The sequence below is a fragment of the Cydia fagiglandana genome, chromosome 7 (assembly GCF_963556715.1).
Source record: "Cydia fagiglandana chromosome 7, ilCydFagi1.1, whole genome shotgun sequence".
NCBI classification, from domain to species: Eukaryota; Metazoa; Arthropoda; class Insecta; order Lepidoptera; family Tortricidae; genus Cydia; species Cydia fagiglandana.
The window spans coordinates 1,559,996-1,585,647 of record NC_085938.1 but is presented as its reverse complement, the minus strand read 5'-3'; the positions used below and the strand labels follow the sequence as shown (position 1 = coordinate 1,585,647).

Below are 25,652 nucleotides of genomic sequence, written 5' to 3'. Positions count from 1 at the left end.
ACCCTTTATAACTATGCTAAATTGAACCCTAATATGTACATTGAAACAAAGTTCAAAATCATGTGGGTAATAATATTCCCGCTGCCTTATAAAGGCTTAATATTTATCCCTTTTTCCCAAATCCCATGTTGATCATCCTTTTTTATAGTGATTGACATCTGTTGATAAAAAAGAATCATTGAAATTAATTACTTAATAATAACAATATCTAGCCCGCAGGGCAGCTTGTGGCGAGCTGTTGGGGAGTAACGACCCCACGGACCCGAGTGCTCCCGAGAGTCGGTCAGGGTCTCCGTCTCCGGCGTGTCTTCGTCGGTCGGAGTGGACCCCAAGGGGACCCGCAGGACTCTCAGCTCTGGCTTGCCTTCATTGGCCGTCCAGAGAGGAGTCGCTAGAGCTATATGCTCCAGGGGTGGAAGTGAAAGATGCATAAGACGCGAGTTGGCACAGTGGCTGTTAACAGTCACTGGGTAGAAAGCGGCGCACACCTCTCGACACCCCTGAGCCGCTCACACCGATGTTGCTCCTGGTCGTCTTCGCGACGGCAGTTTCAGGGGCCCATCTAGTCAGCGACGAGTCACCGCCTGCCTCGATGACGGTGTTAACATTGTTATGGCAGGTGTCCGGACCTCTTTTACAATAGCCCAGTCTCATTGTCCACCCAAACATCAATCCATAGACCGGAATACTGTTCACTTTTTCTACAATAGTCCCAATGCCTGCTGCGACCGGTTTATGGGTGTCTATTGTTGCGCCTGTGAACGGGTTCCAGTAGGCGTTCTACATGACATTAAAGCTCTCCAAGGGGCCTCTACGTGTTGGATCTATATCCCCACGCAAGCCTATCAAAAGACCGGGATTTATTGGCCCGTGAAATCCAGAAGGAGACACAATATCTAAATGTATCTGATAATGATAAACAATAACAACTTCATTAATTGTTTGCTTCATTAACTTTTCGTGTTTACACAAAATATACTTAGTTACATATGAATGTTGGAGCCAAGCATAATGTCAACAAGTAAGCATACCAACCACAATGTGTAAGCTGTTACCGTAATCTATGGACGCTTGCACCTTCAATAGCGAGACGGGCGTGTATCGACAATTTTTGGGGTTTAAATTGTTGCTCTGTATTACATTACATCCTTGCTAAAGTAAACAATAAAATAAAAGCGATTAAAATATTAATTTCTTCTTACATAAGGCGCCATCAGATTGATCAGATATATCGGTGCGGCTAAGGTGCTCAAAAATATCTGAGCACGCACTTTATCGCCATGACAACAATCTTCAGATATTTGTGAGCATCTTGGCCGCTCCGATATAACTGATAGCTACTGTACAAATAATTAGCTGTTACATAATCACAATATGATGCCAATACCCTGTCACATATAAAATAAGTTGACGCCCCCATACCAGATCCAAAAATAAATGGATTATTGTATGGGACTTTGACACAATTAATAGTATAAACAAACAAACAAGCATGTTGTTTAGAAGCGTAAACAATTCTGGGGCCAAATTCGACACGTACAACTGTCAGATTTCGCATCCACGTCAAATCAACAGTTGATTTTATTGCATACTGAGTGTTGATTCCATCAACGGTGGATAATATCATTGGGTACAACCAAAACTCAACTCTAAACTAAGGGTGGTTCGGTTTGGTTTGCTTGTCACCCTAACTGTGGATAGTTAACGTCAAATTTTGACATTGTACGTATTCGATAACTTATGATTTTTCCCACATCAACGGGAGATCAACACGATACGTCAAACGTCGCTTGTCGAATAGGGGTCCTGAGTAATTCACGATACGGCTGTCTAGCGTCCATCTGTTTCAAATGAAAAATAAACATTTTTCTTCTGACATTTTTCCTGATGAAAATGATGGAATCTACTGACGAAAAGTTTTAACTGAGCATGCGACCAAGCTTAAGTCTTTAATCGTCTTCTTATTTAACGATAATCTAAGCGAAGCTACACTAAGTGCCAAGGCTTGAGAGAGTGCCTACAATTAATCCCAGCTAAGCTAAGTGCCAAAATGTTCCGATCTTGCTTGTTCATGCTCAGCTGGCTAACTTGCAGTGATTAATTTGTCGGTATAAGGGCGCTTTTGAATTGAGTCTTTATGTAAGTAGATAATTGATTACCAGCAAAAAGTGTCTACTTTTGCCGAAAAATTTACTTTTGATGCCAGCTTTAACGAAATAACTGTGTTGTAAACTAAGCTTAAATATTTACTTCACTCACTTTCCTTTGGTAGCTATAGCTACCAGCCCTTACTATAATGATATAAAGGTCACTGAAAAAAAAATAAGCACGTGAGTGACTACAGAATTAATCAACTTGTATGTAACTAAATAACTACCCACCAATATTTCACGCTTACTCTACCTATACTCTCCAGTCTAATCTTGACCTAAGTAACACGTAAACTAAGCTAAAGCAAGTGCCGCTCAAAGTGCCGCATAAGCTAATCAAAGTGCCGTTAAGCTAACAAAAGTGCCAAATGTTTCGACCAACGCTGATTCGCGGCGCGAGCGCCGACTTACCTGACGTGTCCGGTTACGGTCTCAGCAGGAGTCGCCGGGCCTCCCTCTCGGCCGAGCAGCGTCGGAAGCTGTCCATGATCCGGACGGCCAGCATCCCGAGCCCGCTGACGCCTGTGAGTCACATTTACCATTTGGTACCCTGCCCGAGAAAATGCTGTTCACAGGTATAGATATCCTTTCATTTATTAACTTACCTTAGGGTGTGTACTAATTTATGTGTGCCATGCCCCTTAGGGTTGTATTCCACCTATTCAATTTATTTGTCCAATGTGTATTTTGTCTCACATTTTGCTTAATGAGAGAGTGAAACGCAATGACATTGGACCAAGATACTTATTCAACAAATGGAATAGCACCCTTAGGTCCTTTTTGGCCAGATATCTGTACGCTGAACTGCGCCTAATTTCCACCATACATTATCAGATTTGTCCACCAGACATACATACCTATCTGTCAGAGCCATCTGACGGACTCATCTGTATGGACCCATCTGTATATATCAAGCCTGTTTCGTAGAAAAATGATTTGAAAGTGAGACGAATCATTGTTTTTCTGATCTAAAGTGTTGTTTATTGACCAATTGTCACCCATGTTTTTGTGCTTCGGTCTCAGACTAAACATTTCACCGATTCGCAATACATTGTGTTGCCGAGTTAGAAATAGTCGGCTCGACTATTTCAGGGACTATTAACAAAGCTTTGAAATTATTGGTCATAGAGGTAGATTCTGACTTTAAACTTTAGTTGAAATTTTGATATTGTTATGATACGACGCTGACACGACTCGCAGTTCGCAGTGCATCTGATATGATGCGCAACAATGAGAGATGCCTTGAAAATTCGGCTTCAAAAGTTGGTTCTACTATGATCTAAGGTGAAAATTCGGCTTCAAATGTTGGTTCTACTTATGATCTAAGGTGAAAATTCGGCTTCACAAGTTGGTTCTACTTATGATCTAAGGTGAAAATTCGGCTTCAAAAGTTGGTTCTACTTATGATCTAAGGTGAAATTTCGGCTTCAAAAGGTGGTTCTACTTATGATCTAAGGTGAAAATTCGGCTTCAAAAGTTGGTTCTACTTATGATCTAAGGTGAACATTCGGCTTCATAAGTTGGTTCTATTTATGATCTACGGTGCCTATCGCCTATCGCACTCGCTGCGTTGAATTGCTATGTGCAGACTGCAGCCTCTGGAAGTCTGCACCAAGAATTACTCGGAGCGAGTGCCCTTATCTGCAGGTAGGCCCATCTCCCTACACTACAGAATAGATATTCAAGGTTCACGGAAAGTTGCGGAAAGTTACCAAAAAGTTGGAAAGGTTCTCGGAAATTTCAGGATTATTTTACAAGAAATGAAAGAAACTTTTATTTTGGAATTGATAAAATTCGATCCCCGAAAATATGAAAAGTTTCCGAAGTTTTTTCACGTGGATATTTCGTATATATGGAAACTTTCCGATGGAACATCCTACACATTTGAACCTGTTCACCAAGAACCGGACGTCTTTCTGCCGTATTCGAACTTCAAGATATTCACAAGAGACGACACGTACTAGATCCATTCTAGATACGTTATAGTTTAGATATCAACTAGTTCTCTTTTGCAGCGCAATTCGGGCAACCAATGTCACTTTTACGTTAGATAGAGTAAGATATCTATTAAAGGGGTCATCCATTAATTACATCACACGTTTAGGGGGAGGGAGGGGGTCAAGAAAATGTGACATATTGTGACATGGGGGAGGGGGGGAGACACAAACTTTGTGACGTCACTTTAACTTCATCAGTAACCGAAAATTTATTTAAATTATTTTATTCGGTGTACATTTAAATAACAAGTTTTTAAAACGATAATCGATTTTATTCGTTTAATTTTCTTTCCTCAGCAGTTTTGGGTTATAAAATTACTAATATTTATATCGTCAAAAATATTTTGATAAAATATTAATAATACTTAGGTACTTACTTAATTCGATTTGGCGATTTCGTAGAAAAAATGTGACGTCACACTAGGGGGGGGGAGGGGTTTGCCAAATGTGACCAAGTGTGACAAGGAGGGGGGGAGGGGTCAAAAAACCTAGAAATTCGTGTGACGTAATTAATGGATGACCCCAAATGTGAATTGGATCTCTAAGTCATATCCTGTGGAAATCGTTCAAGAGTACCTATCTCCAGAATCGCGCAAATGTAAAATTTGACGGGTTAGATCTTAAACATATCGTTATCGTATCTTGGTGATGTCTAAAAGATATCTATTTCAAAATCCGAATCGGGCCCTTTAACTTGTTATTTTTCAGTCAGTACGGCCTAAAACCGTTTGATATGTCAAACATTGTCTCACGGCCAACCATAGATCCATCTATTGTTTACCGCTGAGGTCGGCGCACGCGTCACTCGCTAAATCTGTACAATCGACACAGACTGACATTGTATAAATAAACCTTATTACAATGAACTAAGGTACACTAATGGTCAATGGTGGTACAATGAAAATATCGAGTTATCGGCGCAACGTTGCGTTGTATTGTTACATGGTTTGATGCTTGTGCTGCTTTGACGTGCGTCAAACCTATTTACTATTAGCTAGTAAAGGATGTTATTACAAGCTTTTATTTAGTTTCACCACCGTTGTCTGTGTGTAATCAAATCTTGCAAGTTAAATTTGATCCACTTCCCGGTTTCCGATTGAGCTGAAATTTTGCATACATACGTAAGTCGGGTGACAATGCAATATTATGGTGTCATCGAGCTGATCTGATGATGGAGACCGGCGGAGGCGGCCATAGGAACTATGTGATAAAACAACGAAACCTAATTCTGTTTGGGGTTTTTAGAATTGTCTCGATGAGCATTAGTTGCCTGTGGAAAGAAAAGTACAGTCAGCGATAAAAGTTTGTACCAAAAATGAATTTTTTGCCAAAAACTTATTTACTATTAGTAAAGGACGAATTTAGTAATTGCCTACTCTGAGAGGTACTTAAACCCTACTCTTAGGCAGACTTGCACCATTCCACTAATCCAGGGTTAAGCGGTTTAACTGTTAACCCAGTGTCTAATTGTAATAGTAACCATGGTAACTCCAGGTTTAACCGGTTAACCCCGGGTAAGTGGAATGGTGCAAGTGGCCCTTAGTGTTGTTTTGCTGCCGGTGAGTAAGGTTATACCAGATCTCAACGTGGGTGCGGAGTGTTAGGGTCGGCATTAGTCGGCAACTCGCATACTATATTAACACCTCTGGAGTTGCAGGCGTCCATAGCATTAAATAATCGACGTAGTACCTATAAAAAATATGTCCATCTTTGGGTCACTAATTTACATATGTGTACCAAATTTCAACTTAATTGGTCCAATATATAGTTTCCGAGAAAATAGGCTGTGACAGACGCACGAGTGATCTGTGACGAACCTTTTTCGGTTGCTTACCTCCCTCTGCGAAGCAGGCCGCTAAGCCAACAATACATAGGTGTCAATTTAATTGTCGAATGATGATTCTTGTAATGTCAGAATAAATATTAATACGCTTTAATTTTACGTGATTAATTATTTCTTTGAATCCTAAAATAGGAGTCCCACAGATCCTATAAGGGTTCCGTTTTTTCCTTTTGAGGTACGGAACCCTAAAAAGTTATACTTATGATGGAAAAATCCGTCTGCGGGATATTCCTTACACGAGCGCTTTTTTCAAATAATACCTACATAAAATAGCATAATAATGGTTTAAAATCTTTTGATTACGGGTTTATTAAATTTTTAATTTAATAGTAGTAGTAGTAAGTAGTAAAACACTTTATTGTACAAAAATCAAAACAAAACAGGAAAAATAACATTGGTCATTAGTACAAAGGCGAACTTATCCCTTTAAGGGATCTCTTCCAGTTAACCTTTGAGCAATTGAGGGAGAATTGGAGACGGTAGGCATCCGTACAGTACCAACAGTGTAAATAAAAGAACAAGAAAAGAAAATTATAATGATAATAAAAACGAAAAGTTTCTTAGTTACTTATAAATATACACATATATACACAATTAAATACATATGTACACAACTAAATACATATATATATATTTTCTATAATACATATTACATATATATAAAACCTACAATACCGCGCACATCCTTTAAATTAAGTTTTGTCTGCTAGCCATAACCTTTTTAAATAGTTTATAGTTTCAGCACTCAAAAGCTGATGAACTTATTTTTCCTACGCTTGAAATAAAAATAAGCTTGTTTTTCATTTCAACCACACCCAACAATATTTTAGATAACGACTTTTCAAAACCCTCGTTTGAAAATCAAAGTAATAATACAATCTTATTATTTCAGAATAGAATTTCACAGTACATTATGGTCCTATTTTCCCGCACTAGTGCGTAAAATAGCGTATGACAAAAGTTTAAAGGGCCATATGCAATGGCCATATGTACCTACTGTAAAACATTGTACGATACACGTGCGAATAGGTAATTACACAAAACACTACCTGGTTACAAACGCATTAAAATGCAATATTCCTTAGTCTGAATTTTTGTGTAAATCCTCATGAAACTATGATTTTTCTGCCACAGTGTTACGGTAGTAAAAATATGAAGTTTACGATAATGGGTCGCACTCGCCACAAACAGCTCGTTAAATGTGTGACGGGTTGCATATGGACCGGGGTTCCGTATATTAAGGATGGCTCACGTTAGACCGGGCCGTGTCCGGGCCGGAGCTTCCGGCGCATACTTTTCTATGACATGACAGGCGATCACGTGATGCTTTCTATAGAAAACGATGCGTCGGAAGCCCCGGAGTCATCCTTTACGGGGTGGCTAAGAAATAACTGCCGTTGCCAGGGACGTTTTGGGATTCTTCAATTCAATTCGCCAAAAAAAATTTGGCTGTTTCATACATTTTGGCTGGTCCATTTTCTATGGGAGGGTAAATTTTTTTCATCATCAAATGAAATGTGGAAACTATGTAACTTATGTTAACTGCGTTTCAAGTTGGAGTAGCAGGGGGCCGATTTTTGAATTTCGATCACTCGATTTCGTCACTCGAAAATCGGTAGAAAACGGCGAAATGCTAATTTTTGAAATACGAACGATCGAAATTTGGAATCTATTGGTATTGACCACTCGATTTCAATTCTATTAGTAGAATTTAAACGCTTAGTAGTGGAGATATCATTTAACGAAATACACGAAATCGAGTGGTCGAATTTCAAAAATCGGCCCCCTGTGTGAGGAAATTTTTTGTTTTAGTGTATGTAACTGTACATAATTACTATAATTAGGCATCAAAACATTCGTGTGACCCTTCTAAGAAACTGACGAAGTGATAGTACTATTTACCCACTAGGTACCCACACTCGTATTTTAATGCCTTTCATTATGTATCAGTCGCATAAACTACTATTGAATTGAATTGAATTGAATTGAATTTATTTATTTGCCAGAATACGTATGGTACACGATGACAAAGGTTTTACATGTAAGTATCAGTATTCAGTCGAAGACACGACATGCAAATAATTGACCATCTAATAATTTTAAAATAAAATAAAAGCACAATATTGAAAAAACTTAGAAAAATAAAAAACAGTGGGTAAATTTGTCATAGTAAAAAAAAAAAATGTCATCCACTTGTAACAAATTGAATAGGTATTAAATAATAAAATGTCCAATTAAATAGTAAAATCGATAAATTAAAATATTATATGAAATGTCAAATTACAAATTACAAAATGGATGTCGTGTACATAATTTATTTAGAAGTCATTGGGAAAATAATTTAATAGTAAGATGTTAAGAAATATACATAATCTCTGCTACTTAAAATATTATTCTATTTGCTTTAACAATTTTTGCTCTAAAAATTCCCTTACACTATAAAAGCAATTTTCAGACAGCCATTTTGTAATCTTATTGCTAAATTGGTTACTATCAATTTGTTTTAGCTCATCGGGAAGACTGTTGAATATAACTATACACATATTGTATGCATTTCTGTGGTATACAGTAGAATGTGAAGGAGGCTGATATAATAAGTTCTTGTATTGCGCTCTCCGATTTCCAGCAAATACATCAAATCTCTTTTTAAAGAGTTCAGGGTGCTTTATCACAAACAGACATGCTTTTTTTATGTACATGCAAGGCAAAGGCAAAACATTAAATTTCTTAAACAGTGGTTTACAGCTGTCCGTGATCCAAGCGTTGGCTACCGCACGAATGCACTTTTTCTGCCGAATGAACGCTCTTTCTATTAGGTTTGTTTCATCCGGTATTATTTATGCTCATTGTATCTCCTCTGTTAAATTTGATCTCTTTCTAAGAAAGAAATGCTATGGAGACATGAATAATTTGTCTCTGTAGACGTTCCAGACATATATCAGGCGGAACTCTAAATCACCTGGCGCGTGGGAGTTCGAATAATGTCCACCCAGCGGCGTGGGTACAGGAGTATCATATTTTGTACCTCGTTAATTTTTTACATTTTACGTTCAATTTACATATACCTCTAACTTAATACAATATTTAGGTGTAGGTACCTTCGTAACTCGGGTACTTATTCAGCACACTGAGCAAAAAAACCGGGCAAGTGCGAGTCGGACTCGCGCACGAAGGGTTCCGTACCATAATGCAAAAAAAAAACAAAAAACAGCAAAAAGAAAACGGTCACCCATCCAAGTACTGATCCCTCCCGACGTTGCTTAACTTTGGTCAAAAATCACGTTTGTTGTATGGGAGCCCCATTTAAATCTTTATTTTATTCTGTTTTTAGTATTTGTTGTTATAGCGGCAACAGAAATACATCATCTGTGAAAATTTCAACTGTCTAGCTATCACGGTTCGTGAGATACAGCCTGGTGACAGACGGACGGACGGACGGACGGACAGCGAAGTCTTAGTAATAGGGTCCCGTTTTACCCTTTGGGTACGGAACCCTAAAAATAGGTAGTTGTCATGCTGACTGTAGGTACGTGCAGATTTTTCGCGGCACACGGGATCGCGTAACTAATAATAATCAGAGATATATATATAACTCCGTATAAGACAAATAAAGTCTAAGAAAAAAACGTGCCTCGGAAATCAAGAAAAAGTCATTCTCGAATAGATGGCGCACACACCTTTGGCCTATTCTCGGCTAGATGGCGTTGACGTTGCGTTTGATATTTAACAATTTTAACACATATCAGTGAAAGAACATGGGTCAGTAGGGAACAATACAAATTAAAAATCATTTATCCGTAAACATATTTTGATTAATTGATACATTTTCAATTTTATTTTAAGTTTTAATCGTGAATCAGTAAATGTATCGTCGTTCAGTAAATGTACCGTGACTACAAAATTTACTTTGGCTATAGCCCTCTATACTATCTATTCTCTTTGCTAATATATACCCTGCTACCCGCCCAGAGGCCCATAAAAAGGCCTCCCGTCCCATTCCAATTTTAATCTTTATTTTGACAAATCAAAATTGCATTTGTCTTGGCAAGTTTTGATGTCTGGGCGGCTAGATGAAGAAAAAAAACACCTCGTATACGAGTATTGGCAAGCGTTATTTCCGTAGAACCCCTGTTATCCATTAATTCTCCTGTAAATATATTATGTTTATCTAATACGAGTAATACAAAGTATATTTAGTTGTCTCATAGTTTAATGAGTTTAATGATACTTTATGAAGCGGGCGTCTATTTCTCTCTTAGCTTTTGAATTTATTAGTGTATTTGCTGACTATTAATCTGTCAATATGTGGGTGTTCTAATTTGTAATTTGAAATGAGTGTACTCAAGAGCAATTACATCAAATCAACATCATCATTTAAAGGGGCCCACTGATTAACAGTCCGCCAGACGGTATCGGCCTGTCAGTTGTTCAGAACTGTCATAATTTTGTTCTAACTGACAGGCCGATACCGTCCTGCGGACTGTTAATGTTAATCAGTGGGCCCCTTTAGCCTCCTGTCGCCCACGGCTGAGCTGACCTCACTTTGTGTACGCCACTTGTCCCGGTCCCGGGCTAGTCTATTGCAGAAGCGCCCTGCGGTCTTTCGAATGTCGTCCACCCAATTTAAAGACCTAACTGACTAGGGTTGCCAGCTTTTTTTGAGTGAAATACAGTATTTTACAAAATTACATATACAATAATATAGTACACTGAAAGAAACTATAGTACAGTTAAGTACGGTTACCATCAGTTTGTCACTGACATAAATGCCGTCGAGAACGTAATTTACTTTCGATAAGTCCCGTTTGCACTAATATGCGAGTGCGAGCGAGATGTATAGAAAGTAAATTACGTTCTCGACGGCGTTTATGTCAGTGACAAACTGATGGTAACCGTAAAGGTGTAGGTACATTTCCATTCGATGGCGTGACGTGACGTGCGCCTGATTAACAGTCCGCCGGACGGTATCGGCCTGTCAGTTCGAACAAAATTTTGACTGTTCCGAACAACTGACATGCCGATACCGTCCGGCGGACTGTTAATCAGTGGGCCCCTTAAATCTCATGTATGGGATTTTGAATTTCCATAACGTCCCGCTTGGCACGCTCTTCAAAATCCCATACAAAATGAGACTAAACGGAAACGTGTAGGGGTGCGTGTCCGTCACGCTATCGAATGACACTCGGAGTTCAGCAAATGTAATAGTTATTTGTTTTAAAAGGGGGCAAAGTTGTTGTTTAACAGCTCGTGCTAATATTGACACACAAAAATGGAATCTTGAGCGTTGCGAAGGTTTCAAAGCACGACGGTTAAACAAAATTTGCCCCCGAGTGAAACACGAAATTTTTCACCACACCAACCGGAACCAAATATTCAATGTAAAATATCAAACAAAATCAAACCAAATCAAATCCAAATGAATGTTATTAAATATTTATCATCCAAAATCAAATCAATCATTTAAAAGTCAATTCTACTAGCAAACATAAGAAAACAGCTCAAAATTTGCATTTGATTACTTTGCCTCACATGTGAACAAAATGCAATTTTGCTATCTGTTTTTGAAGTGCAAAGTAAGCCTTTCCGAGCTGGTTTGGTGAAAAATACTTAAGTGATGTTTCGGACCGCGTGTGACCCGTTTACTTTAGCATCGTGTTTACAAACATTGTAGCGAACATTTATTGCACAATTAGGCATTCAACGGTGCCAAGTCTATTTTAAGAATTTAAGAACTATCGCGATTGACTGAAAACAATAGTGTAGCAAGTATGAAGACAAGTCTAGAAATTTACTCACGCTAGACCTGACCGGGCCGGACAGCTTCCGGCGCTTCGTCTTCTATGGAAAGTACCACGTGATTGATCACCCATCAGCCGTTTGTATTTGTGTTGGTTATGTATTTCTAATTTTATTGTGCACCTATTGTATATTTTGACATGTGTTTTTGAAATTAAAGATATTGAATTGAATTGAATTGTTATAGAAAAATATCTGGGAGACCGAGTTTTACTCGTAAAACATATCAACACTCAAATATGTGCGTTTTCCTGGGAATCTCAGGAGATAACACCTCGCTAAGTCGATTTTTCGCCCCCAAAACCCCCGCCGCCACCGCCGTTAAAGCCGTTTCCGAGATCCCCGAAATATTTATTTATTTATTTAATCTTTATTGCACAAAAGAAAACCTTATAGTACAAAAGGCGGACTTAATGCCATAAGGCATTCTCTACCTGTCAACCTTAAGGCTAAGCAGAGCAATATATATATATAAATAAATTAATATATGTACAAGAATTGCTTGTTTAAAGGTATAAAGAAGATGACATGTCAGACGGCTCGGCCTGGGCACGGCCCGGCCTAGCGTGAGTCGTCCTTTAAAGGGCCCACATTAACAGGTCGCCGGACGGTATCGGCCTGAATAGACCATCTACTATGATATTCTTCTATTATTCCCACCTTCGAGCGACCATCAAAGGTCGTTAAATGGATATAAAACAATTTCATATGCACCGCGTCCTGCTAGACTATTTCCTTTTTAACCTCCCGCGGACAGCTCAAGCAGAATAGAATAACACAAGGAAACCAGAATGGAAAAACTTGGCATATGTTAACATTTATTTCTGGATCATTATACAGCATTTAAGCTGTTCAGTTCAATTCAGTCCAGTTTCTTTATTTGCATCCAGAACGATATAAGTATCATTCAAAATGAGCTGAAGAAGAGAGAAAATGTCACGTCCATGTTAATTTAGAACTTCGTTTTAAGACGAGCGTAAAGGATGCCTCACGTTATTAGACCGGGCCGTGTCCGGGCCGGAGCTCCCGGCGCGCCGTTTTCTATGGAAAGCATCACGTGATTGCCTGTCATAGAAAAGTAAGCACCGGAAGCTCCGGCCCGGCCTAATCTAACTTGAGTCATCCTTAACTTCGGCTGTATGACAGCGGCTAGTATAGTTTCATGTGATTTAGGGCCCCCCACATCTAGCGTTTTTCGAGCGTCGGCGTCTGGTCAGCGCTATGGAAAATGACGTCGCTGCGCAGTTGCGTCGACGTTGCGTCGAGCAGCGGCCATAGAGTTGTAGACGCCGACGCTCGAAAGACGCCAGATGTGGGGGGGGGGGGGGGGGCTAAGAGAAGTACCCACATCACCGCGGAAAATTATGTCTAATCTTGAAGATACGATTGGGAAAAGAAATGAAGACTGTTTGCTGGACTTATCGACCGGGAAATGAACCGTGATTACCTTTTGTATTGTTTTCGAGCTTCCGATATTTCGACGCAGTTACATGCAATTTGTTCACGGGGTTAATGAGTGGTAATATCTGGAATTCGAAGATAATAAATTGAAGAAAAGGTAATCACGGTTCATATCCCGGTCGATATAAGCCTAGTGACACTCACCGTGAAACATTCAAAACTCTGTTATTAAAGACTGTTAACACCTAAATAATCATACGGTTGATCTTAAAGTCACAGTCTGTGCCAGTTACGAGTCCTAGTCTATCCACAAGTATAATTACGTGTCTATTCCTGGCGAGACGCAACAATTGCAGTGGGTGTGCGCACGAGCAAATATAGCCACAGGATGACAATGATCACATCTTCAGTTGACGAATTGTATGCCTTATAGCAACGATATAATTCACATACAACACAGGCAATTCATTGCTTACTTACCGGGCGGCTCCATCCCCTAAACCATGGCCACGTGTACATTCTAAAGAAATAAAGATTTTTTGTATTTGTACTATGTATAATCTGCGGGTCGAAATTAAGGGCTCGAAGCGCCAATCTTAGACTAAACATATCTCCCTTAACAACCCAAATAATGTTATGAGAAAGTTTGTCTGACTATCAGTTCGCCTTAACCGCTGAACCTATTTAGATGATATGGATATAGGGTAGAATCTAATGCTAAAAAAAATCTTTGGATCCCACGTTTTCCTAAAATGTGGCAATTTTTCACCACACTACGTAATTATGCTCATATATGAAAACTATATCACAACCACATTTAAGTAATTACAAACATGGTAGGTGTGGTGATGGTCTACATCAGCATATATGTATATCAACATACCTACCACGTAATTATAAACTTCAAAATTCAAATTAAATTAAGAATTGCACAAGGAAGGGGCCCACTGATTACCAGTTCGCCGGACGATATCGGCCTGTCAGTTAGAAGCAAAATTTGACAGCTCCGAACAACTGACAGGCTGATATTGTCCGACGAACTGGTAATCTGTGGGGTCCCTACGATTCATAGGGAAAGTCGAATCTTGATTTCTTCGGCATCGTCACTAAAAATATACTGACGTCAGCGTCAGTAGGTACCTAATCTATTTTCACAGCCAATTTGAATCTCGTAGGCGATTTACTGTCTATCGTTTCGTTTGTTCTCAACATGCGACGGTTTCTTTATAGTTTGGCTCAATAACGTTGCGATCTCATCATCTCAGCTGCCGTAAAATAAAAGAAAATAGAGTGGGAGTCTACGTGAATTTATAAAACAATAATATAGGTAATTATGTGTATATTTAGACTTAAGAATGACTCACGTTAGACCGGGTCGTGTCCGGGCCGGAGCTTCCGGCGCTTACTTTTCTATTCATGACAGGTGATCAAGTGATACTTTCCATTGAAAACGATGCCCCGGAAGCTCCAGCCCGGACACGGGCCGGTCTAATGTGACGTGAGTCATCTTTAATGGGGCCCACTGATTAACAGTCCGCCGGACGGTATCGGCCTGTCAGTTAGAACAACATTTTGACAGTTCCGAACAATTGACAGGCCGGTACCGTCCGGCGGAATGTTAATCTCTGTTAATCTGGCGGAGTGGGCCCCTTAAGAGGTAATACCGACAGTATAAAAAGTAGCGGGTCAGAGTACGCTTCGAAAGTGTCTACTACACTCTGTATCTTTAGGTATTTAAATAAAAGTAAACAAAATCTACCCTCAAATGGCGCCTTGAGCCAATTGAGGGTAGATAAAACATTCCTCGATCAAATAATGTAGGTTAAAGTCAGGTCGTTCAGTGACAGATCCAGGCGGTGTTGTATTTGGTTGGTTAACCAATAAACGTTATAACTACCCGAAAATTTACAAATTATTTCTTTACTTTTATTTAAATACCTAAAGATATAGAGTATAGAGGCTAATGAATGGCTATTTAATTGTGAAGGAGATAAGAAAAACTCTGTATTGGTTAGTAAGTTAATGACTGACCTTACACAACTTGTTATACATTGTTATCTAATGTTTTGACGCAGTTTATCATTTTGCCAATATTTGACCTTGATGTTGTTTGAGTTATCTCGGTACAGTCACCTGCAAAAATATGTACTTGTGTAATATATTGTACAACGAAGGCAACAAAAATATCTGACACAATCTTATTTCTAGAGCCGTAAGTACGAGCATGTCACATATTTTTGCGAGCTTCGAAGAGTAACATATTATTGCAGGTTTCCCGGGGTTTTGGGTGCGGAAATGTTTTATATTAGCCAAAAAATAGGTAAAAACAGATTCTTCAAAATTTTTAAGCACATTTGAAGCTAGCTACTAACTATTTATTAATTCATTAGTTTGGTAACAATATATTTGCAATTAAAAAAGTTAATACTAAAAAAAATACACCAAATCAAATAGGGGTTGCTTTCTACCTAGCGCCACCTGTTGGCTATAATTGAAGTTACGAGTGAAGAGCGAGTTTCGGTTTTATCGTGCGCTGAAGCTGAATATAGATAACTGTTTTCAGTATTCGGCTGAAACTTGCCTCGTTTTCGTTTAACGTTTCAACGCTAGGTGGCGGTGGTGTCATATGGATGAGGATATATCACGTACCGTATCATTTGTGGTATATTGTACAAAAAAATCAACCATATCGTATCTAGAGGAGCCCAAACTGGGTATGTTGTGAAAACTATTTTATTTTAATAAAAAACATTGCTTAAATGTAATGATGTGGTATATTTTAAGAATATCCTCAAAAAGCCCTTTCATATGAATCATATGATACCACACACGAAAGGTTTCTGGGAAAAAAAAATCCCATGCAAAAAAAAACAATGACTCAGCACTCCCTCCTAAGGGAAATTTATTTAGAAACTGCGGGTCAAAAATTTTGTTTTGACCTCTAGTATGCGTGTGCCAAACGGCTAATCAGAACATCGTTTGCGGTTTTTTAAAGTCAACAGGTTAGATTAGACTATAGTACCTATACTTACTCGTATGTCTATCCGACTCCGAGCTATCCGATGGTTCTTCTGCTACAGATCGCATTTCTTTACATACTTAATCTCGTTAATTTTTCTCGTTAATGTAGGCTTACATTAGGTAGGTAGGTACCTACATTATTTTTCACTTTATGTTTTTTTTTTTAAATGGTAGAGAGCCATTCACTACAGTTAGAGTTGAGTATGTTCACGACAGTAAGTACAGTAGAGTAAGTAGGTAAGTGCGCCCATGCCGGTCGCGGGGTTCAATTGGCGGTTAATTAGGTCGCCGTTAATTGTAAGACTTCCTTCCACTTGTCTACCTACACTATCTGATATTCAGTTTACGATTATTTTACAGAAGCGCTGGTGGCCTAGCGGTGAGAGCGTGCGACTTGCAATCTGGAGGTCGCGGGTTCAAACCCCGGCTCGTAACAATGAGTTTTTCGGAACTTATAAACGAAATATCATTTGATATTTGCCAGTCGCTTTTCGGTGAAGGAAAACATCTTGAGGAAACCGGACTAATCCCAATAAGGCCTAGTTTACCCTCTGGGTTGGAAGGTCAGAAGGTAAAATCCTCAAAAATCGATGACGTAATTTATGGACAGCCCCTAGGTAGTGTAGTCTTAATCGCATTTTAAAAACTAAATGTTTTTTGACCTAGAACATAACGCGAACTCTCTAAATTAATTGTAGAGCTCTCTAGTCTTTAGTCAGTTCCGCCTCAAAGGCTAAAAGCCTAGACGAGTTTCAGAATAACTAGGCAATCAAAGTTGACTATTAAGTTCTAGTTGTTCCGGCATTTTGATAACGTGATCCCAGGAATTGGCAGAGGCACTAGTTCAATACACAATTAAATTACGCCTCATAGAAACTAGTTCGGTAATTCGGTATCCTAATAATGTTTTCTGCATGTCACCGAAAAGCCACTGGGACCTACTTATACTAGGTATAAACTTCATACAACTTATGATGTTTTGTACAAGTTCCAAAACTCATTGGTACGAGCCGGGGTTTGGACCCGCGACCTCTTTTCATATCACACCCAATACGCTCACTAACAAAGTACCATTTCGTTTAGAAAGATGAATAGTTCCCGTTTTTGAGAATTTAAATTTTATTTTCAATTGACATTTGTCAACATTTTGTTCTTATCGTGGTGATGGCCAAGAACCAAGAACAGCTTTGCGCAAAATACCTACCATGTTAAAATATTTCAAAATTGTAGTTACCCATTTTTTTTTTAAATATTGGCCTCTGCTGCAAGCACACCCTGTATAAGTTTAGTTTAATAACTAGTAGCGTTAAACAAAGTGGGTTAGTTACTGACCCGAGTTGATTCTGTTTTAGTAAGCAGTTCGGATACGGATACCGATATACAGATATACAGAGTGTTTGGATGTACGGTGTCGTAGGCGCGACGTATACTGGTCGCCTAAAACGCACCTAACTCCGCGATTTCGTCGCTTTGCTACAGGTAGCTAAAAGTACACCCGTTCAACCCAATTTTGTGGCTACACTTCGTTTTTTTTAGCATTAGAAATAAGGTAAACAATCTTGATGTGTCTTTTTATTGAAAAACACGTTTAAAAAATAAGTCACGGCAAATATGTAACAATTATGAATCTAATACAATCATTTATATTCTTCTGCTTTCATAAGTTAGCTACTGATTTTTAAAAAGCGTATTTCAATTAAAAGACTTTTCAAGATCGCTTACCTTCTTGCAAGTTCTTTCTAATGCTAAAAAAAAACGAACTATAGCCATAAGCCGCGCGTGGCGCTGTCGCCACCTAGCGGCCATATCTGTGCTGATCGTAACAGCCTGGTTTTGGTAGAGAATGAGTCTTCTGTACCTAGTACTATTATTTATTTTGTGACCTAACTGATAAAACACCTGCTGCTAATTATACAGGGTTTTGGTGTTTAGTGCAAAAGGTTAGGTTATTTCAGAAATATATTCAACATCATTACAAAAAATTAATGTTTCTTATGGAATTTTAAGGCTTATGACTTAAACTCATTTCTGACTTTGTAATATTGTCATATATATTATATCATCCATAAATCTTAACTTTCATACGGCCCGGCCCGACTCGAATTTTAAGATACGTCAAATATTACTTAAGTCTAGATATGGATGTATTCAATAAAATTAAACAGTGTAAATTAAATATGGTTGCAATAAGAAATCCGCAACGCAGGCTTCGTCCGGTGGCTACAAATGCAAATCAGCAACATGCCTCGTCCCAAATATACCAAGGATGATATCCGCAACAGGCTTCGTCATTAAATAAACTAAACTCATTAAATAAGCTTTTGATATTTTTTTATTCAATTCTCAAACTATTTATTTAATGATAATTAAATTAATTAATATCGCACGAACCATTATTATGAGCGTTTTAAGTTTTGTTATCTGTCAAAAGCTACGACTACACACGCTCCAAGGCCAAATTTCTTTCCTCACTAGTGGAGAAAATGCGTTTTTACCCACTTTTTTTAAAGGATAAAAGACGGCTTTCCGAGCTAGTGAGGGGAAAAGCGTTTTTTCACGTACGTATGCGCACGGCCGCGGCTCCGACTCTCGCCATCCCACCGACCTCCTCACTGCACTCCCAGCGCGCCGTTCGGACGGTCTGTCGGAACCTTTATAAGTATCTATATACCAGTTTATTGTACATACAAGTTCAGTGTCGAATGATGCCGGACCAGGAAGATAAGGCTATTCAGGTGAGCAGGATTTAATTTTTCGTTTCGTAAGCTCAAAGTTTTTCATTGTTTTTGCTGTTTATTTGTAACACTCGGACTGTCGAAGGAACTTCGTATTGTACATAAATAAACACTAGTAATTTAACTATTTACATATGATTTACACAAATATCTGTTAAGTTCAGAGTCGAAAGCGCTGACCCATATTATATTAACTTAGCTAACCCTTCTAACTGGCACCTTACGTACATTTTAGCGTGCGGAAAGTTTGTTTTTAAATCTTAGCGATTACTACATTAAAATTTTTATTGAATTCAGTTTTGAACCAAATTTATACCTTAGTCTATAGATTTCAGAGACTTTTTTTTTCATAAATTTTCATGAACGCTACAATATAAAAGGATATAAGTATATTCTCCATGAAATTCTCTACAATATTGTCTTTGGAAATAATATGTATTTTCAAATTATGCTTAATTTCTCCTTATAAATACATAATATGTATTAGCGATTTACAAAGTTTGTATGAAAAAAATGTCCCAAGAAAACATGACCCTGTATAATTTTGCCGAAAATATTGCAACCGAAGTCGTTATAGTACGAGGGACAAAAAATATTAGGCTACCTTACAGGATATCGCATTTCGGTAGGCATAAGTATTGAATCGTATTTAAATAGTTATGAAATAATCACTAAAACGATGTCTTTTGGAAGATATCTTTTTAATATTATAAATAATACCCTGCAAAAATTTAAATTTGCTTCATAATCTTCATATACATTTTATGAGTTTTTGCAAATCAATTTTGCACGCGTCTGGCACATACTTTTTATTACCTATACAGTAAATTAAAAATTTCCTCAAGAACATTGTTTGAGCAATTCATAATAATAATTCATAATTTATTTGCAAAAAAAGGAGTTGCAAAAGTTGGTAAGCACATTATATGTGTAAGAAAGTCCGTCCTGTTAGCCGTCCTTGCACAGAATGCAAATCTTACAAACTAGCCTAAATATAAATCAATAAAACCATTTTAAACATATATTATAAGGGTTGGTTTAGCCCCGCTACCCCAGCCAGATCTGCAGTTCTAAGCTAGGGTATGATATGAGAAGTGTTAGACAGATTTTCAGCTTGCTCCAAATACCTACTCTAAAACGTCTAGTCGGTTCGCTATTGTGTCGACCTTTGGTTGCCTAAAGTGTCGGTGACAGGTTAATTTAGCTTGAGTGACAATTTACGGTCCCGGGTCGAATGTTTACTAACAAACGGTGACTCACATTTGTTTTTCGTGTCCTAAAATAGAATGGAAGCTGGCGTTTTAGGTACCCGTTTTAGAAACATCAAGATTTATACTTAAACTTAAGTACCGTAAAACGGGGTGAGTAGGTTTCGCGGGGAGAGTTGGGTTATGAATGGGGAGAGAAGGTTTGAGAGGGGGGTGAGAAGGGATTTTAAGGCTACAGCTACAAAAATAATGTATTCCAATTTAAAATGGGGCTATAGTAATACGCATAATAAAAAAAAAGCGATCCAACAATCTTCCAAAATCACCTTTGTATGAAAAACCCTCTCACCCCAAATACGAGGCACTACGAGGTGAGGTAGGTTTTCCTCTTTATCGTCAAAGTTATGAAATGGAACCACCCAAAATAAAATACAAACGTCCGAACCACTTATTATATACACCATTCAGTATGCACATGTAAAAATAAAATTTTATCGAGGTTTGAAAGTCAAATTTCACCCAACTCACCCCATTTTACGGTACCTATAAGATTGTGTCTATCACCATCTTGTTAGGTATATTTTATTTAATAAATCTTCCTGGTGGAAGTGAGATAAATTTTGCCGTTTTAAGGGATGACTCCCGAGATAAAAATCTTATATCTAACTTTACCAAATTTCAACTAAGTATTAGGTAAATCGGTGAAAAAAGCAGTGGTGGCCGAGTGGATATGACGCCTGACTTTCAATCCGGAGGTCGCGGGTTCAAATCCTGGCTCGTACCAATGAGTTTTACGGAACTTATGTACGAAGAAATTCAAAGGTGTAGGTGAAGTCCCCAATCGGCATTGGGCTAGCGTGGGGACTATAGCCCAAGCCCTCTCGCGCATGAGAGGAGGCCTGTGCTCAGCAGTGGGATGTATATAGGCTGAAATGATGATGATGATGATGATTAGGTAAATCGGTTCAGCGATTTAAGCGTGAAGAAGTAACAGATAGACAGACAGACATATTCGATTAAGCATTTATAAATGATATTTGTATGGATAGTATATATGGCTTAAAACTATTAATAACATGGTCTTTAAACAATTGGTGTCTTGAAATGGACAATACAAACGCAATAGAATTACCTCATTGGCCTTTAGGCTAAATGTCAGCATTTTCTTTTTTCTTTCTATTTAAGAACTTATTACCATTTTTATTCTTTCACGAAAGGGTACTCCCGGTGTAAGTGTTATGTTGGGGATGATGTTTGGATTGCCCTTTCATAACCTTAATAACCTTATCGTCACAACTTCTACGAGTCTTAATATTCTTGTCATTATAGGTACTATATTCTAGTCCAGCCATTCTCAAAGTGTGTTCCGCGGAACCCTAGGGTTCCGCAAAGCCTCTGTTGGGGTTCCGCGAAAATATACTTGTAATAATAAGAAAAAAACCAGCTCTTCTATAGGTATATCTGGTCCACAGTGATGAACGAAAATTTTTAATTTGGGGTTCCGTCAAATATTTCACTTGCCGAAAGGGTTCCGTCACCAAAAAAGTTTGAGAACCGCTGTTCTAGTCACTTTAAGTCCGTGCTCGGTAGATTTGTGCGGAAAATTGTACAGCGCGTTTAGCGGTCACTATCGAACTTACGGCACGATTCGGGAAATGAATTAGAGATTTACTAGTATTAATAGTAAAGATGATATGTGACGTTTCACGGCAAAAGCTACATTTGGCGGCTGGCGCTTACGCTATTATTACCGCCGCTCCAATATTCAGTCGGGGCAATGGTACCTTTTGCCGTGGAACGTCACATATCTTTACTATTTCATATCTAGTGAATCTCTAATTCATTTCCCGAATCGCGCCGTTAGATAGCTATAAACCTAGTGTGTAATATGTCACAAATTTGACAGATGTAATTCGCTACCGATTGCAGTTAGTGTCTATCTTTTAAGCGTCATCAGCCCGACATCTGTTCGCCACGGGCACACTACACCTGCCAGTTTTGCGGTCGTGGTTGCCGCTCCCGTATTGGCTTATACAGCCATGAGAAACGTTGTCGCCCTGCCTGATACTGTTTGTATAGTCTGCAATAGACTGAAAGGCCTGTGATGATGATGATGATGACTCGTACAACTATTAGTCAAATGTTGACCTAAAATATTACACCTAGAAGTTCCGACCGCGTACAACTGCGGCAGTAAAACGTATTTTTAAAGAATTGCCAGCAATGTTTATGGAGTACGTTAAAACAGCTCCGCCCCGCTGAAATAATATAATAATATTTGTTTCATACTCGTACTGCGTAAAAATAGTTCTTACCACGGGTTCGGGAAAAGTTTTGATAAGAATTGAATAGGTTGTGACAAAGTTTGGGAACCTTAAAGTTTTGGGTGGATAAAACTGGGTTGGTTTGTAAATTATAAATGGTTTATCGATTTCAGTATTATCCTTTTATAATTGTGTTTTACATGTCGTGTAAACTAATATACGGCGAGATCGTCATCCGTCGGTGTTTGACATCACTACGATAACCGACAATGTCACATCACTAGAGGTGGTCGTCCATCTTAGATTGGTTCTACGAGAGAGCGTCTTGGCATATTATTTCAGAACTATATTCCCATATTTGTGATTCCCTAATAAATCTTGTTATAAAGTGGTGTCTGGTGTTTTTACTCTTACAGCTTCAGAAGTGCGATAGTGATTCCTCGCCTACTACGATATGATTTGTCGGAAAAGTCATTCCTTGTTTCATTGTTGTGAACGTTATCGTTATATAAAATAATTACTCTGATTGTAATGAGTAAACGCATCAACACCACTCATCAGTTAGGGATTAAAATATACAAGGTCTTACCGTCTAAGACCTACAAGGATAAACTTACAAAACTAACCTAACTAAACGAACCTACTAAACTACTGCCGCCTATCTTTTCCTTGTGTTGTGTTTGTGTTTACTTTCAGATACCTATTGCAGTTATATTGCAGTGTATGTGTTTACGTTGCATCATGACTGTCAAAAAAAAAAAATACATATGGAGAGTGTAAATACAGCTGACTCCAAGATGATGATGAATGATGATGATGGAGATTACAATATTCACAGCAGAAGTTTACAAGACATAGACTGACAGTATGGTGTAATGTATAACAAAATAAATCCTTGGGATTACAAAGTAAGAATTAAAGTTGACTCAGGTAAGCAGTCGTTGATCCAACACCTAAGAATGCTCCGGGGCCAAAGTGGTAAAATATTCACTGCCTCTCTTATATGTTGTGTTATTTTTGTGATTCATGTGCTTTCAGATACATAACATAATGTGATTATATACACCTGACACATTAACACAATGCTATAATCATTTTCTAAGATTTGTATTCCGGTGTGAGAATTATATTCAAGTAAAAGTCATACAAAACAAATTTGGTAATATAAATTTAGCCTTGATTGATACTATGTGTATGGTAATATTATGCTTTCACAATTAACAATGGGCGCTACTTAATACTTTCCCTTTACAGTCAAATTAAAATAGATTCCAAGTTTTCAAAATACAAACCGGTAAGGAAAGTGAATTGTTGTTTCACATATGTGTGTGTGTGTGTGTGTGCTTATTGCAACTGAAATAATGCTTTGTTAGTATGTTTTTGAGTTGTGTAATTTCCAGAAATTTGACAGCAATGATTCTTGAAGTGAATTACCATACCGTTGAAGGCATTAAAGCGCCTATCAGCTCAGACCTCTATAATGAACCCAATTCGCCATGGATAATATTTCAAAGTTAGTTGGTTATGGATGCCAGTTATATTATGTTCAGGTAATTCATTATATGCAGAAAATGTTGATAAGGGACTAATCTCTGATGTCATGGAAAATGAGGTATTTATTTAGAAATAAAATGATTGTTCATGTTTTACATGGATACTAATGGTTAGTGTGTTACATGGACTGGGTTGGTAAAATGCGCTTTGTGAATAAGCAAAAGGAGTTATTGGCATCTATTTGTAGCTGGTTAGTATTGTCTGTGACAGGTTTAGTCGCTCCATGTTTCCGGAGCCTCCTCGGGCTGAATATTGTAAAAGATGTTTCATATCTCATATAACCTCATACATCCTTGCGATTCATATTAAGTTGGAGACATAATGATATATATTATAAGGTAGTATCTCAGTAGAAGTGTCAAGAAAATTAACAAGGATCATTTCTGTCTGTACATATTATTTTATTAATTATGAATAAAATGTTTATCCAACCGTTGCATACAACTAGTATGTTGTGTTGTGATTGTTTTGTTCATAGGGATGTTGGTTTATGTTTGCAATGCAAATATTTTTCACAAAATGTCATGTTATAAAATGTACCAAAGACATATATTTAAACAGACTTACCAAATAAAGAGAATGTTATTGCTATGACATTGTCAAGTGTTTGAGTTATTGACAATGATTATCTTTGGTGTTCTAGCAGTATTTTTCAGATGCATTTCCTTATAACAAAACTTGATTGCTGGTGAAGTTTTGACCATAAGTTGTAATCATATACTTGCACTTATGAATTATGATTACAGGAGATTCCAATGTTTAAATCTTATCGAAGAGATGGACATATTGAACTAGATATTTATTTACTGAGCTGAATATGACACTGGTAAAGCCAGTTGATGCTAATGGTAAGCAAGGTGAATTCTTTCAGGAGTCAATATAGACTTTGACGGTCTACATGATGTACATGTCTTTTACATACAATTGCTACTGGACTCTAAACGTACCGGTCAGTTAAATGTTAAATGGATGAATATCAAACGAAGGTAAATAGCTTGGTTAAAGCTTTCTAAGTAACTATTTTAACCCGTTCACTGCTGCTGAACATTGACCGAAGGATATCATGTCATCATGAGTTACTGTTTGAAGTTATTAATGGTTTTCGTCTGAACTTGTAGTGTGTTATGGTACTGTTTGCATTATAAAACAGTACACTTATTGCTTCTGGGTTTCATAAATCAGAAGTTAAAAAAAAATTAAACAATAATAATTATAATGTTTCTTGTTTTGCAAACTGCATAAACTGTGGTTTATTATGTTATGAACTCATTTACCTTTAAATGTGTGCTTGCATGGCATTTAACAAAATTATTTAGTTTTGTGCAGGTATAAGATGATGTGATGAGTTACCTACACATAAAATGCACATATACAGCTGAAGAAAATCAACCATGTGTCTTGGGATTGAAAGCTTTATGGTTTAAGCATATGTGCCATTGATTCAGCTGATTGATCATTATCAATATACACTTTCATGATGGTTGAAAATACAAATTTGTGAAACCTCGGTAAGGCGAACCTGGGTAACAGAGGAACCTCGATAACATGAACTTCTGTTCAGGCTCTACGGTAGTTCAACCGTGGTATAGTAAGAGTGTTGCCTTTATTTAGGGGCACGGAAGAGGCACGCCAAGTTGCACATGATCATTTACATTGGTTGCATAGTAGCAACTGCTTACTATC

At 37.9% G+C, this 25,652-nt stretch overlaps 1 protein-coding gene across 1 annotated transcript in view; it reads left to right on the top strand.

The window, feature by feature from the left end:
- The first annotated feature begins 2,512 nt into the window (after positions 1 to 2,512).
- Positions 2,513 to 25,652, top strand: part of LOC134665741 (uncharacterized protein ZK1073.1) — a 68,606-nt gene continuing 45,466 nt past the window's right edge. Inside the window, exon 1 of the mRNA XM_063522714.1 lies at positions 2,513 to 2,725. Coding sequence (XP_063378784.1) covers positions 2,519 to 2,725 — 207 coding nt within the window. The 5' untranslated portion in view covers positions 2,513 to 2,518. The remainder of the gene's footprint in view (positions 2,726 to 25,652) is intronic.